The following is a 16,854-nucleotide window of genomic DNA, read 5'->3' on the forward strand; positions in this document are numbered from 1 at the left end:
TCGGCTGGATTCAATTGCAAATCAAGTATATATATCATAATTGAAAGAAAAAAATATGATTGGATTTGAAATCAAAATTTCATTTTGTGTATTTTTCTACTATTTTATCCTTATTAATTAGAATTTTAGCTTAAAAGGATAATTTGATAAAGTTACAAAAGTACAACTAAATTGATTTATAAATCCCATCAAACTTCACCATTTTTTTGGTGGGATTTGAAGACACCATATTTGGGATTTCAAATCCCATGAAATCTTATGTTCCCAATACCATATATAAATTCCATTTTTGAGTTAAAAGCCTCATCAAATCGCATCTTAGGTTCCAAACACTCGGATTGCCATTTTCAGTTTCAAATCCCATCAAAGAGCACCATTCCAAATACTTAGAAATATTTTCAGTTCCAATTTTTGAATTCAAACGTCTCATAACCTTACTTAGAAATATTTTGTACTTTCATAAATTTTTTGTGGGTTACAAACTAAGAGTGCACAGAGTCGGTCCAAACCGAACTGAATATATGCTTCGGTTCTTCAACATTTCGATTTCGATTCTGATTTCAAAATTGGGAATTATTGAATTTCGATTTGGTTCGGTTCCAGCTTCAGATCCTTTAGAACCGAACCGATTCCATTTTATGCAGTATATATATATTTTATGATAAAGTTAAGAAAACACTTGAAGTATAGGTTTTGTGCACAATGCCTCCCTCATTTTCAAACATGACTACTATGAGTCCTTATTTTTAAAGAAAGGTGCATGTCAGTCCCAATTTTTCAAAAAATGTGTAAATAACCCACCACTTTTTGACCAAAAATAAATAGTCATTTAGAATTACAATTTATGATTTATATTATATTATAATTACAATTAGTCAGTATTACAATTTACAATTATAATTATATTATGCACAAAATAGACACAAAACAGATTCCTCTATTCTGCAAATTTGATAAAGTCGGAATTTTGTTTCAAGCAGCGGGAAAGGTTGTTGCTGGTCTAGCACCATTCCAACAAATATTGTACCAGCGTTGTTTAGAAAATTCAAGCATTTCTTTACCCTATATTCTGATGAGGGTGTTGTGCATCAGTAATTTGAACCATATTCTGTAATTTTCTCTCTTAACTTCTGTAACTATTTAGAGAAAATTTTCATGTATATATCTTTCTATTAACTTCTTACAATGTATAACATATTTTTCCTGCAAAGTAAAAAGATTTTTCCTCCGATTCCATGTCCCAACGGTTACGAAAACTTTCCCTCCAAAATTTTTCCCTTCGGTTTCATATCCAACAGTTACTGTTTCAGTCCCATTTTCAATTTTTTGGGAATCATTAGAAACGGGTTGATTCCGATTTAGCAAGAAACCGAACCGGACCGGGTTGATTCCAATTAAGCAAGAAATCGAACCGGGCCAAGTGCACCCCTTCCTCAAACAACGCTCTATACCAACTTCTTGTGTACTTGTTTTGTAATTCTTTGTTCTGTTAGTTTTTCTTACTATACTTCCCCAGCCAAAACAAGAAGATAAAAGAAGAAATGGCAGACCGCCAAGTTCAAATTTCAATATGAAAACATGGGTCTCAAGTACAAAATTAACAGTGAAGCTTGTGAATTGAAAAGAAGGTGGGATGAGAAACAACTATATTACAACATTAGTTCTTATACTTCGTGGCACGAAGCTCCCCTCCTCGACGGGGGAGTTTGTTCAGTACAGAAACACAAATCCAGTTACAAAATTGATATAGAAATCAGAAAAAAAAAAGAAAAAAAAAAATGGGGATGAATGAATTGCTACAAACTCTTGTAGAAAAAATGATCACATCTACAGCCACTTCTGCAGCAAAATCTCCTCTAATCTACTACAGCTTCTGAACGCACCTCTCTTTCAATGTTGGGCATCTCGGAAATCCACCTACACTCCAAGCCCAGACTAATAGTGGAGGTGTCGTGCAACTTCACTACGGTACAGATCATAACAAATCTTGGACCATAATGAATACGATATCGACCAGAGTCCTGAAAAACATGCAATTACTGCTGAACTGTTTTTTACGTAGCAAAGATCCAAACTAAACACAAGCTTCATTCACAAATGGCTGGTGATTTTCATGAACTCGCTCCAATATATATATATATGTATATATTTTCCTAACTAACACAGCTCCAACTTAATCAGCTCTGAATCTCATACGTTGCTTCAAGTCATAATTTTTATATTTGGTCAGATACAATGTTGTGAACTCTTCACCCTGTGCATGCACTCTTTAAACTTTCAGCAGAATTGTATCCATGATTTCTACAAGCATCCATAAAATCTCTTTGAGGAATTCAAAAGTACGAAATGCACATTTCATAACAGCAGCAACAATGACGAAATTTTGTTTCCTTTATTTTCCTGACAAGTTCAGAGAAATTACCATAGTCAAAAAGGATTGTCCTACAAAGGGTGAGAACCGTGGAGCTGAATCAATCATTTTCTCAAGAATGGCTTTTGGCAAACAAGTAGCCGTTGGTCACTGCCATTCTGAAGGTCAATCACCCTTGCTTCCCATCGAATCTGTGTAGTAAGTGCACGCGCCTTCTCTATTGGCCCTAGAATATCACAAAGAACAACCCATCCCTGCCAACCAACCACTAACTTATATATCAATTTTTTATTTTTTTTTGGTCAAGTGAATATATCAAAATTGACTGTTCAATCATGTGAAAGGTGCAAGGACTAGAACAAACAGTAGAAATAAAGACCGGTCCATCAAATGATGCACACCATATAGGAGCTTAATACTCAATAGAGATGTTATAGGCAAATCTTTTTGAATGATTTTAGAAAACAATATCAATCTTAGTAAACAAATAACTTTTCAACCAGAAAAAACCAACACACGCACACTCAAATACGATTAAAATTACCTCAGGGCGTAAAATACGATCCATCTCCAAAAGCAAGTTCATTATACTGCATCCCTCTGAAGTAAGGTGTGAAAGGAGCCCATTTGCATAAAGCAAGTCATATGTTCGGGGGTATGTGGGGAAGGGTTCACACCTGTGCCCAATTCCACAGAGCATCCAAGTCAGAACAGAGTTTGATTCTTCCATAACTGAAGGAGTCTGTAGTAATTATATTTGTAGAACTGTTTATGGACAAGTAATCAAAGAAATGCAAGACTGGTATTCAAGAATATGCAACCCACAAATAAATTTAAAAATATCCACAATGTGTAAGACTTTGACTTCACGTAGACATTCAAAGTCCAATAAATCCAGTATGTGTGCTTCGGTTTACTGACTTTAGTTCAGTCTCCAGAAGAAATTATGCATGAAGTTTAAGAGAGACGATTACAAGTGTACAAAGGCAGTCCTAAAATCACATGAAGGAAATTACGACACCTTTCAATTGTTGCAAAACCAAGTTGGTATAAATTGACAATCATTTAAAATCAAATCTAGCATTGCCTCACTTTTCATGTTTTAGACAATTTAATACCTTCAGATCCAGTCATTTTTCTTCACATCTTCATCACATAATAAGGAACGTATATGCAATCAAATTTAACATCAATATATTCTTTAAGACCTAAAATGCCCACAAAATTCTCTCAAAATCTTTTTAAAAGAAAAGATAGATTTTGTATTGATAGAACCAGTATTTTAAGAGAGATCTAAAACCATTTTTCTGAGAAGGATCTTCTACCAAGATCTTTCAGGAACGGAGGGAGAGAAAAGTTTCTTCGTCTTATTTGTCCAAAAAGCAGAGACAAAGCTTCCAATAATTTTTTTTTATTAACCGTGTCAAAAAAGAACTTAAAAGAGAAAGAACCACCAGTTTGGATACATAATTTAGAGGGAAGTCAAAATAACACCCTACCAGTCATGCAAAACGCCAGTAAAACCTTGATCAAGTATGAGAGGAAGCGTATTACGTTCCTTGATGGGCACAACATTCATCACCCACACTGATTTTTTTGCCTCCATAAATGCAGCATTTAAACACCCATAATGAGCATTCATGTCCATCACATTACGTATCATGTTATATGGAGGCAATGGGTCTTCATCGCCTGGCCTCTTTGGATGGTCAGAAAAAATCAATGGTGTAAGCAAAGACCAATAGTTTCTTAGAGCTGATTTTGAGATCTGCAAGTCTTCGTAGAAATCTTCAGGTTGGATTCCTGCAAAGATAGAAGGGAATCAGTACAGTGACATTATGAGTGATTAAGTAGGGAAAGTCCCATCTGATTTATTACATCTGGAGATTAATGAAAAATTCAACATAAAACTATTGTAACAAACAAATTATCAATACAACATTAAGAACTAAATATTGCTTAAAAACAATACTTTCCATGAACTTCAAGCTCAGCTGGGCTCAAAAGGGAACCAGAAGACCGTTTCTGAATGGGAATCCAGCGTTTGCTGGTAGTCCCACTTATACAAGGTACAAGAGGATGATAATATGATTGAGCGTCCTGCTCTTCTTTACAAAGAGGTATGAGACCATGGTTGCTGCAATGAAGAACAGCAGAAGCACATTAGAGGTGTTTTCTTGAGAAAAAAGGAGGAGAAGGGAAGGGGGGAGAGAAGGAAAAAAATAAGTTTCCAAACAAAAATTAAAGTGAATGAACACGATAGCACCTTAAGTTAGAATCAGTTTATAATTCAAGCACTTATTATGATTCATGTCATATTCATTCTGACGAGTTTTACGTTAGCTTTCAAACTGCCTTAATTAAAATTTGTTTATAATTCAAGCACTTATGCAAAGAAATACAACACGTCATCAGGGAAAGGCGTGCATTACAATTACTAGACTCACTTAGATGTATAGCAATGAGCCTCCACAGTTTTCTGCCAGACAAAAGTCTCATCTTGCTGAGCTAGAAGATTCCAACAGATTTTCTGGGTAAATTCTTCAATTGCTGTTAACATGTGTCCCTTCTTTGAACTCAATGAATGTCCACGTGGTTTCAAAACAAAATAACCTCCAGGCTTCAGTAAACGGTCAACTTCAAGGAGGAACATCCCATCTGATTTGTAAAATCATCATTAGTGTGGAACGAAATGTAAATCTGCAAGGTCGAAGTATCACTGCTCCTAGTGATAGTATTTTAATGTCTATAATAGTTAACGAGATAATAATAATCCAACAATAGTTAATATCCTGAGTCACCAACTTGGATCCATAATGCATAACTTTTTTTTTTCTTCTTTCTTTTGCTAGGTAGCCTAGGTTCTATGATTCATAACTAACTAATAATTCTATTTCCCACTAACCACTGCATGAAAAATATTTATATATCAGTTAACTAAATATAATTTTTAACACAAAATGAAGCAAAAAAATTCTTTAGACACAGGAAAAAAATGATGCACCTATTTCCCTTGGTGACCAATTACCTCATATACACAGGAAAATGCAATAAAAAATTCAAGATTAGCAGTTTAACACAAAATTTTCCTTTCCCATGGTTTTCTCAATTATAAGTTTTCCACATAAAATCTAATTGTCTTCTAGTTTGTTTAATTTTGTCGTTTGCATACTCCTGGTAAGTAACTACTGTGTTTGGTTAAATGCACACAATTAGTAATAAATTGATAGAGACAATAGCACAGTAAATGAAAAATAATAAATTTACATTTTTAATAATTACAATCAAGTAAGAGGAAATCAGAGTTTGATTAGGACCTATACAACATAACTAAGACCATAAGGAAAGATAAGGGCTCCTATTCCTTAGGTAAGACTACGGCCCTGAATCAAACCAGATGGCCAAACAAATATATGGAACTGACGCAAATTAATTTGGACAAACTTTTGGGTTGATTTGAGTTGAGTTTGCCAAGCAAATTACCTCTCAAAAATCTGAGCTACTATCCAGTATAAACACAGGATGTAGTGCATCGAAATTCTCTATGACTGCAAAGTTCAGCATTAATGCCTTTTTTGACTGCATTTAATTGTTTTGCATTCACACATTGGGAAATGATTTCTATTCATGTTGTTGCTCCACATAGCATAAACTTTTCATATTTAAGGCTTTCAAAAGTTAAACTGCTTCTTACACTGTTTGACAACTGTTTCCCTTTTTTTTTTTTAATAAGTAAAAAAAAAAAAAGAAAAAAAAAAGGGAAACAGTTGTCAAACAGCGTAAGAAGCAGTTTAAATGCGACAACTGTTTCCCTTAAAAAACAAAAAAAAAAGGAGTTACATGAAAGGAGAGAGTTGATTTAAGCAAAAGTAATTCATATTTAAAGGTGTTAGCAAATCGTTACTATGATATTACTTTAAGCATACGTTGTATCATAAATAGACAGCTTCAATGACTACACACTGTTTGAATGTTTTGATTTTTGATTCTTAAGTTGAGAAAAAATCTGACTTGCATCCAAATAAAAGTTCACAGTTTCATAATGGAAATAATAGTCTAGATGTTTAATTGAATAAAATATATGGGCATCAATGAAGGAACAGCTAACTACTTTAGCATCAGCAAGAGACAAAAGGAAGCACGTGCATGGAATTAGTCATGTGTGAGTGGAAAAAAATTGTAGACCAACAAGTCCAACAGTACCTTTTCCATCCCAGACAATGCCACATTGAGCACAGTGAATCATGTCAAATGATAATGACGGATATGGAAGCTGTTTTGAGATAAAGTTTCCAATGATTGCTGGAAGACCTCGCTCAAGGGCCAACTGAACTTGGCTACCCGTTAGCTCATATGCCGCAATACAAACAGTCATTAACTTCAGTGAGAGCAAATGAGCCCCAAAGCTACCAAACCCACAACCAATATCTAGTACACTGCGCACCTGTAAGAGAAAGAATAAACAAACTTAATGCAGCAGAAATGGTCCTACAGCATTGTTGATTCTTCGAAAGGAAAGAATGGCAATAAATATAGTACTTTTAGTTAGTTCAAGCATGAACTTTTTTAGATACTCTAGAATACAATAATAGTATAATAATAAAAATAAAAAAAATAACACAAATAAAATAAAATAAAATAAAATAAAAAACAGCTCAAGTAAAAAGTAACAAATGTAATTAAATCTATATAAAGGAGAAGGAAGACATACACCAGCTTGAAAAAATTCAGAGTCACTTGCCAACCCAATCATCTCGGCAATTTGGCGAGAGTAATCTTTGACACCATCATGGCTATAACCATCATCAGAGTGGAAAGCAATTTGATTCTCCTCTAGCAACATTAACCTGGAAGAGTTTGTTAAGAACAAGAGGGAAATGTATATAATATTAAATATCCAGTCATTAGCTCACAAAAACAACCTAGGGCCTCTTGGCATGTGCTTGTATATGGGATCAATGTAGTATTCTAGTGTGTTTAAAAAAATTTTAAGTCCCGAGGCCTGAATCAATTTTGTAATTAAAAGAGGTGACACTAATATTCCCCTAGTTTCCTAACATCAAAGATAGACTAGATAAATAAAGATTACCGTTTCGTCATGCTTCCAGAAGAAAGGAATTGGTCTTTAGTTAACTTCAAATTTCCGCTCCATATCACATCCCTACCAGCTGGCCAGGTCAGGGGGATCTTATAGTCCTTAGGAGGACGAATCAAGCACTGTTGACCCTCTTGAGATGCTTCACAGTGTCGATCAAACTCCTCCCCATTACTAACACCAGCTAACAAATTTCCAGACACATTATAGCAAGGTACGTAGTTCTCTCTTTCTTTGCCACAGAGACTGAACTCTCTTAGACGACTAGGTCCTAGTGACAGAGTCTTTAACTCCAAATAATCACTTGTTGCTTGCTCCTTTAGCTTTCTATAATTCAGATAAATGTTGGGTTTTGCAGCAGAAGTTACAGAGTCAAAGGCACTTGAAGAAGATGATCCCAATAATGCAATTAGTACAAAGATGCTTATAATACACAACAGCAACCAATTGAGCGGCGGTCTAGGGCCGAAAATTACAGAGAATTTACTCAACCAGGGGCTTCTCATGTCCAAATTGTGCAACCTCCTTTTAAAAAGTTGAGCTGAGCAAACCCACTAAGAAAACCTATTGCTTAAACTTGAATCTCCAAGATATACAAAAACCATAACCTATCATAACATGACAGTTCCAATTTCTAAAATCAACATCCCCCGCAAATCCTACTAGCATTGAAACAACTACCTTATTAACTTCCTTCACAATCACAAAATGCACAGATCATATAATTGGATCACATAATCAAGAGAGCATACAGAGCACACTCATCATAAAACCATCCAAGACATAACCAGAAGGCAGAATAAGCTCACAAAGTCCCGATTCAACACCCAATTATAGATCAACTATCTACTCGTCCGATCAGAGAAAATCCAATTATCTAAATCAAAATTATTAGTCAAAACCACACCAAATTCTGGAACAAAGAGCACACTTCCTCATAAAACAACAAATCTAATCGTGCAATGCCAATTCTAAAGACAAGTGATCAGCGAAGTAAATCTTCAGATCAACCTGCAATATATCATAAACAAAATTAAGCTCCTAATCACAATTCGAATCGATCTACATTTTTCATAAATCAAGAGAGAGAAACATTTAGATCTTAAAGACGGATCAGATCGCATAACACCACAACAATCTAGATTTAGAAAATACGTTGTAAATCCAACAGACATTGCATGATAAAATACTGGTGCAAGTAGTTAGGGTTTTGGCATACCAGGTCGTCGAAGTGTTTCTTTCTCTATATTATATATATGCACCGTTGAGAAAGCTATACGTAGTTCTGATTCGCCATTGACATGTAGAGAGAGAAAGTAGAGAGGGAGGAGCTTCTTGATTTGAGTCCGATAATTGTGGATTTTCGTTTTAGTTATGAGCGTTTGTGTGTGTTTGTCTGTGTGATACAATCATATAAGTGAAAGGCTTTTATATACTGTGTGTGTGTGTGTGTGTGTGTGTGTATTACTCAGATTCAAAGGCTCGCAATTTTAGAAAAACAAACAAACAAAATTACTTTTTTCCAAACATAAATAAAAAAATTATATTAACTAAATTTACTACCTATAAAAGAGGAATAATTGTGTGCTATTTAAGGTTTTAGCATTTATTTTGATTTGCATTTTACGCCTACCAAAAAGCTAAAACCCACTGAGGGGTAATGATAGAGTGACTGTTGCTGTGACATTTGTGCTTGACAGAATAAATCGAGACGCTCGTTGAGATTGATGGTTGTGATTTAGTCGAGCAAAGAATTTGTGGCCTTTTCCGTTGAAAAATGGAGGATATGGTTGACTTTTCAACGTCACCCTCTGAATAAATCCTCCACGTTAAGTAGATGTAGACCATTAATATTGTGACGCATGAGTTTTCTTGGTGCGGGCACTAAATTACATAGCCATCTTTTTCAATAAATAATTACTTATAGGGCCAAAGATTTTTTTTTAAAGTTTTGTAGTAGTTATTAATAACTGTAAAATTTAATAAAAAATAATTGGAAAAAAAAAATAAAATAAGAAAATATTTCTATGTTTTTTTATAATTATGTGAAACTTATTCATAATAATTTATCACTAATTCAAGTCTCCTTAGGAACAAATGAGTGCCTAAATTTTTTCTGTCTAAGAAAATAATATATCTTTTTTAACTTGTAGACTTTTTTAATTGTGTAGTTAATATAACTGTATAAGTTTATAAAAAATAATTAAAAGTAAATATATATATATATATATATATTGCTATGCTTTTATAATTAAGTAAAGCAAATTAATCACAATGGAGCTTGTGTTGTTTATATTTTGTGATTATGGAGATTTGGAAAGAAAAATGAGTTTTAGTGAATTGTCAGAGTTACTTTTTTAATTGGTTATTTATACAATAAATAAGAAAGTGTGATTCTTCATTTACTTGTATTATGCATAAATAATCAATTATAAACATTTGATTAGGTAATCCACTATAATAAATTGATGTAAGTATCACTATTCAAAAAGGAAAATACAATTGTGGAGGCGCCTTGTGGATGCAGTTTTGGAGTTGTTGTCTTGATGATGGCCAGACATTTGGTCACTCCAATTTGCTGTTCTTCTCCCTTGGTGGTTTCTATTCTGGAGCGGTGACTCTTTCTCAACAAATCTGGAGCCGGTTCTTCATTTTATTGTATTGCTTCATGATTTGTATGTCTTTATTTGTCTTAGTTTATGCCTCTATACGGCCTCCTGGCTTGGCTTTTGTGCTTTCTAAATGATATAAAAACAACCTATCATAGTTCTTGAATTAAATGATTAGACTTTTGTAGGTATGAGGGTCCGAGGACACCGTTGAAAAGTCAATTTCTGGGGTATATCACTCAAGGCAATGCGAAAAAAGCAGAAGAGCTATAGAAGGGAGAGAAAGTTAGTCACCGAAGTTGGGATTGAAGTGATGGTAGGAGAAATAATGCCCAAAGTCGATAGTCTGTGTAGTCCGTCCCTTGACCTTTTCATGTTCCTTCCTTTTATAGCCTAAGGTTACTGAAGGGGAATTTATTAGCACTGATTGGGCCTCCTTCTAAACAGGGTAGGGCTCTCGTAATCATTAAGATCAAGCTGCCCTAATTCCTATTCTTCAGGACCCACTTAATAAGTGTAACGTTCCCCTTAAATGACCCAGGTAAGATCAGGCCTAACGGCAGCGATACATACTCCGGCTATTTCTCACTTTGATCCTCAACTTGGGTCTTGCTTTGCAAGACTTGACTAGTTTTCTATTGTCCATTCCAAAGTCCCTTCTGTATTCCCCTCGATAACGAAGTCTTACCATTTATACTTCGTTCTGGTTATGTTTAGATAATTTTAGGGCCATCAATCGATGATTCGTAATCAGATCAGCTCGTGTGATACCCTCGGATTTCCGAATGCGGGTTGGCCAGGGCCACGCCCGAATTCCCAAGGATATCAAAACAAATTGATGATAAACGAATACAGAGTACAAAAGAATAAAGAAGAATAAATAAAATGCTGACAAGAAACTAAAGTGATAATCTAATAGTAAACCTCAGAATATATTTCCATTAGTTAATAAACTCTTCTGATACAACTGATCCTCCAAAATACAACTCGGGAATCCATACTGTGTGGACTCCTAGAAAATCCAAATTAAACAAATGACAGCAATAACTGTCTAAATCAGGAAACTGAATCATAAAGGAACTCCTATGTAGCATCGGAAGAATGAAGTAGATTGATCCTCGCTCAGCACGAATAACCTCTACTCTTGACGAACACCTGAAAAATAATGGTGGGTCAGGCCCACAAACAAGTTCTACTCTACTACAGTCCAAGCAGAGATCCGATACACGTATACATCCTAGTCAATCCAACAGTAAGTAGTAGTCCGTATATATATATATACACACACGCTAAAGGAACTTCACTAAACTACAGGGTTGTCTCAACCTGAATAATAGGCAACACGCAAAACGCACATATAGTGGGCATGAGTACCTAGACTTACCAGGGTATACAACTACACTATATCTAGCTACACATCCCTGGCAATATACACACTCTAACCACTAATCCTAAAATTCAAGCTCATATCATGGCACCATACTTATATATATATATATATATTTTAGTAACCATCATATCTAGTATAAATTAATTCTCCATAAGTCATTCAACTTGTTCAGCTGACCTGACTTGAATATAAGTAGGACTTAACATTTTAGTTAATCCATTCCCTTATATAATAAATTAATCCTCCATAAGTCATTCAACTTATTCAGCTGATCTGACTTGAATATAAGTAGGACTTAACATTTTAGTTAATCCATTCCCTTATATAAAATAGGTAGGATTTAACTGATAAGTTAATCCGTCCCTAGAATGCCACCGTCCCATACCGGTGCATTAAACCACATAATATAACAATTGACGTAACGATTAAGGAAATACATCAAATAATCCAGAAATAACTATGATAATATGATATCAAGTTATCACAAAATAGGAATGACTTATTATTTATTTAAGCTTCCTATATCACATGTCCTACACAAACTGAATCTTATACATGATGATATTTTATTATACCATCAAATAAGCATTCTCCGTATCCAATTAATCCTACACATTTAATCTCAATTGCTTAAACATATTAAAAGATTAAATTCATTCGTTTGTTTAAAACATTCAAATAGCAAGTATCATTATGATTGAGTCTATTTAAATTTATTTAAACCCAAACCTAGTTCCTATTTAATGTTCAGGAATCCTAGGCATGTTTCTACGTTCCATCATTCCACAAATATGAAACAAATACATAATGTAAACATATAAAAATTCACACCGGAAATCAAATCAAAATCAATCATTTATCAATTCATAACACAAGAGCAGATATGAACCAATTTCATAAAACCTATGTTCTAATCAAATTAAACATGCATAATTATTTAATTTTATGTGTTTAATAAATCCTGGAATTTCCTAGGCATGCATAGAAATACGAATCAAATGGAAAGAGATAGAAGAAGAACTTGCCTTAAACTTTCGGATCGAAAGTTAAACTTCTTCTTCCTTAATCTTCTCTCTACAGGGTTTTTTTCCTCTTTCCTTCATTTTCCTCATTCCCTCTCTAACTCTCTCTCAATGAGGAAAATGAAGGAAATAGGAAAAAAACCCTGTAGAGAGAAGATTAAGGAAGAAGAAGTTTAACTTTCGGATCGAAAGTTAAACTTCTTCTTCCTTAATCTTCTCTCTACAGGGTTTTTTTCCTCTTTCCTTCATTTTCCTCATTCCCTCTCTAACTCTCTCTCTAGAATATATCACGTGAATATTTCTATCCCCTTTTACAACCTATAGCTATATATTTATAGGCTAAATAAAATAACCCTAACCCTTTTCCCAATCCAAGTCAACTTAAAAAAAAATAATAATAAATAAATATTAAAATATTAAAAAGGTAAGTAAAATATGTTACGTATATAATTTATGTATATCTTTATTAAATAAATAAATTATACACATCCCATTATTTATTAATGGATTATCCAATAATACTTAAATTACCATAATATTATAAAGTAACTTAAAACATAACACGTATCAAATCTATGTATATTTTTATCATTTAAATATAAAACATATGCATCAGATTAAATATTACTACCCAAGTTACTATAAAAGTAATTAATAAATTACTTTCCTTTTTATATATGTATATAATATATATCTATATATATACATACACAACTATTCATGGGTAATAATCCATACACATCCAACCTCCTATCCAAGTAGTCCATGGGACCCAATTGGTTGGCCAATTACCACTAACCATAACCATAAAAGAAAAATAAAATAAAATAATAAAATAAAAGAAAACATTTAATTTACAATTAATCAAAATACCATTTAAGTACGTAATCTAATTAAACAATTAACACATAGACAAATACAAATAATACATAGATACATAATCAAATAATCAAGTAATACCTAATTCAATTAAATATATAAACAATTAGTCAAATAATCAATTAAATAATTAAAATAAATAAATAAATACCGAGACTATCCTTTTAAAATTAGGGGTATTACAGTTCGAGGTCCTAGGGTCGTCGATTGACCCGTTAATCTGTGGTTGGATCGGATCGAGGTTCTAGACCCGTCGATCAAAGTTTCGTGGTCAGGTCGGATCGAGGTTCTAGGCCCATCGATCGACGTTTCTTAGTCAGGTCGGATCGAGATTCTAGGCCCGTTGATCGACGATTCATGATCAGGTTGAATCGAGGTTCTAGGTTCGTCGATCAACGATTTTATGGTTGATCGGATTGGGGTTCTGGGTCCGTCGATCGACGATTCATGATTGTGTCGGATCGAGGTTCTGGGCCCTTCGACCGATGATTCGTGGTTGAGTCGGATCGAGGTTCTGGGCCCTTCGACCGACGATTCCTGATCGGATCTAGGTTCTGGGTCCTTCGATCGATGATTCCTGGCTGGGTCGTATCGAGGTTTTGCGCTCGTTGATTGACGATTCATGATCGGATCTAGGTTCTGGGTCCTTCAATCAACGATTCATGGTTGGGTCGTATCGAGATTCTGAACCCGTCGATCGATAATTCGTGGTTGGGACGTTATGCTCCTCGCCCCAGCCTTTGAATTTATTATGATTTTGTCTTTCCTACTTTGGAGTAATGATTTGTGGGGGCTACTTAGATGACGAGTATGTGACGTGGCTTTAGTACATCCACAGCTTTTTCGTTAAAAGTTAGGACTAACTATATTTTATTAAAAAATTGACACAGACTAGTCATATAGAGAAAAATGAAATTGATTGACTGATTGAGAGATGGAAAATAGAGGTTTGAGTGAAAGGTAGGCAATGAATTATGATTAGAGAGGAGTTGCTAAATAATGAACATCACACTAATGATGTTGTTGGCGCGTAATTAACAAACCAACCCAACTTGATTGATTACTTATTTAGGAAAAGAGAATACGTTAATATATGGTAGTAGTAGGTTGAGAATATATATATATATATATATATATATATATATATATATTGTAGTGAGATAGCGGGATGAGGCATGCATGAGGTGGTTTAGCACTCTAAACAGCCAAACATTCTCGTTGAAAAAACTTACAATCTCACGTATATGCTAAAGTGTGGCATGTGGTGCGATGCCAGCTCACCGTGCAGGGCAACAATATAAACAATAGCTGTACCAAATCATGCACGCACATATATGTGTATATATATATTTGTGGTAACTTTCCAAAAAACAAATCAGTGAAGGTGAGGCTATGTTATTAGGCTATACAGTGAAGGTGACACTATGTTATTAGGCTATATTACCTTGGAGCTGCTCATATATATATATATATATATAAACACGCGCATATATAAGCTGCATTACAAATATCAAATCCCATTGATTACGGTGCGACCCACGTGTTAGAAAATATCCATAAAATATGTTTATATTGTATTATATTGCATATTCCATTCCTTTCTTACAAAAATTATTCCTAAAATTTTAATTTGGTACAAATAATTGACTAAATTATTCTTATTGAACCATTTTATAAAGTATATAAAAATAAATAATTTTATAAAATGATCGAAAATGACACTATTAATTAGAAGACACCCTCACGTACATAAAACATTCTCAAAGTTTCAATTTAGTACAAATAGGTCCCTTTGACAAATTTAAACCATAAGTTGACTAAATTATCCTTATTAAAACATTTTATAAATATATATAAAAATAAATAATTTTGTAAAATGGCCGAAAATGACACTATTGGAGGATGCCGACAAAGGACAAGTAAAGATAAAAATAAAAAATAAAAAATAAAAATAAAAGTAAAGATAAAATTAGAAAAATAAAAAACAAAAATAAAGTACAAACTAAATAAAACAAATTTGCTCCAAACTCTGAAATTGCACATTGATGTTGAGATATATATATCTATATATATTTTAATAGTATTGGTGCAAAAAAAAAAATAATAATAATAAAGAAAATAAAAAAAGTAACGTGCGCATAACATCCCTATACTATGAGATTAGTAACATATATATCCTTTTAGGCATTTTCGAAAGAATAAAAAGACAAAACGGGTATTGCAACACTAATTTATGTCAAATTTTCGATTAAGGGGTATTTTTGCACAATGTAAAAAAATTAGGAGTGGGGTAAAATGACCGAAAAGGACACTATTGGAAGACGACAATGGACAAGTAAATATAAAAATAGAAAATATAAATATAAATATATAAGAAAAGTAAAGATAAAAATAGAAAATAAAGTTCAAACTAAATAAAATAAATTTGCTCCAAACTCTGAAAACACTACACATTGATATTGAGATATTATTATTATTTTTGTTTAACAAAAAAAATAAAATAAAGAATAAAAAAGTAGCGTGCATAACACCCTAACACCCCCTGTACTACGAGATTAGTAGCACTTTTTTAGGCATTTTTGGAAGAATAAAAAGGTAAAACCAGTATTACAACACTAATTTATGTCAGATTTTTGATTGAAGAGTATTTTTGCACAATGTGAAAAAATTAGAAGTATTTTTTACACACTTTTTTAAACAAAGATAAAAGTGTTACGTAAAGTATACTTTAAATGTGTTTTTTTGCACTTGTCCCTACTTTTAGAGGTAATACTCCCAATGAAAGTCATACCACCTCAGCATAATATGCTTTCACATGTATTACAACACTAATTTTTTGAAGAATAAAAAGGCAAAATCGATATTATAACACCAATTTATGTCCGATTTATGATTGAGGATTATTTTTGCACAATATGAAAAAATTAGAAATATTTTTTGCACACTTTTTCAAACAAGGATAAAAATATTAAGTAAAGTATACTTTAAAGGTGTTTTTTTTTTTTTTGCCCTTGTCCCTACTTTTTCCCAATGAAACTCATACCCCCTCAGCATGATATGCTTTCACATGCATCAGTACACAGAAGGGGTTTTCTTTTCTACCTGTCACATACTGTCCCAAAAGAGAAATCGATTGGTTGAAGACGACTACCCCAACAGTAGAACTTTAGACATGCGTTTCGTGTGTGCGCGAGAAGAGGTTCGCCGGCATATTTGACGAGGGGATTGCCAATCACAATTCTCATAGAAGAGAAAACTTTTTGAAAGCAGAGCAGACGCATAGTCCTATTTAGAGAATTTTCGGGCCAAAAAAGGTATTTTCGGAGTTTCCCGACTGTTGAACCATCCATTCAGTGGGTCCCACCACCACAACAAGCACAGCCAAACGCTGGATGATCGTATTCCAATCTAATTAACAAGTACGTAGTGGTTGCTTTCACAGTTATTAAACTTTGACTCGAGAACTATTCAATGGAGAAAATTCTTAA

At 33.5% G+C, this 16,854-nt stretch overlaps 1 protein-coding gene across 3 annotated transcripts; it reads right to left on the bottom strand.

The window, feature by feature from the left end:
• Positions 1 to 1,585: 1,585 nt before the first annotated feature.
• On the bottom strand, positions 1,586 to 8,881 carry LOC132302785 (probable methyltransferase PMT5). 3 transcript variants are annotated; one of them, XR_009480921.1, is made up of 10 exons: positions 8,686 to 8,881; positions 7,461 to 8,477; positions 7,083 to 7,218; positions 6,575 to 6,815; positions 4,819 to 5,029; positions 4,345 to 4,508; positions 3,871 to 4,171; positions 2,916 to 3,048; positions 2,423 to 2,625; positions 1,586 to 2,021 (listed from the first exon to the last, which is right to left on the bottom strand). XR_009480921.1 is itself a non-coding variant. In XM_059799723.1 (9 exons), exons 2-9 carry the CDS (start codon positions 7,970 to 7,972, stop codon positions 2,476 to 2,478), a joined length of 1,848 nt encoding a protein of 615 aa, XP_059655706.1. In that variant the 5' UTR covers positions 7,973 to 8,477; positions 8,686 to 8,881; the 3' UTR covers positions 1,586 to 2,475. The 3 variants fall into 3 exon arrangements, 1 of the variants encoding a protein (XP_059655706.1); XR_009480920.1 differs by having other exon boundaries at positions 1,586 to 2,301; XM_059799723.1 differs by having other exon boundaries at positions 1,586 to 2,625.
• Between the last annotated feature and the right edge of the window lie 7,973 nt (positions 8,882 to 16,854).

Source organism: Cornus florida, unplaced genomic scaffold (genome assembly GCF_030987335.1).
Source record: "Cornus florida cultivar Cherokee Brave unplaced genomic scaffold, ASM3098733v1 CherokeeBrave_3.0.0_Hap2_Chr04, whole genome shotgun sequence".
Classification (NCBI taxonomy): Eukaryota; Viridiplantae; Streptophyta; class Magnoliopsida; order Cornales; family Cornaceae; genus Cornus; species Cornus florida.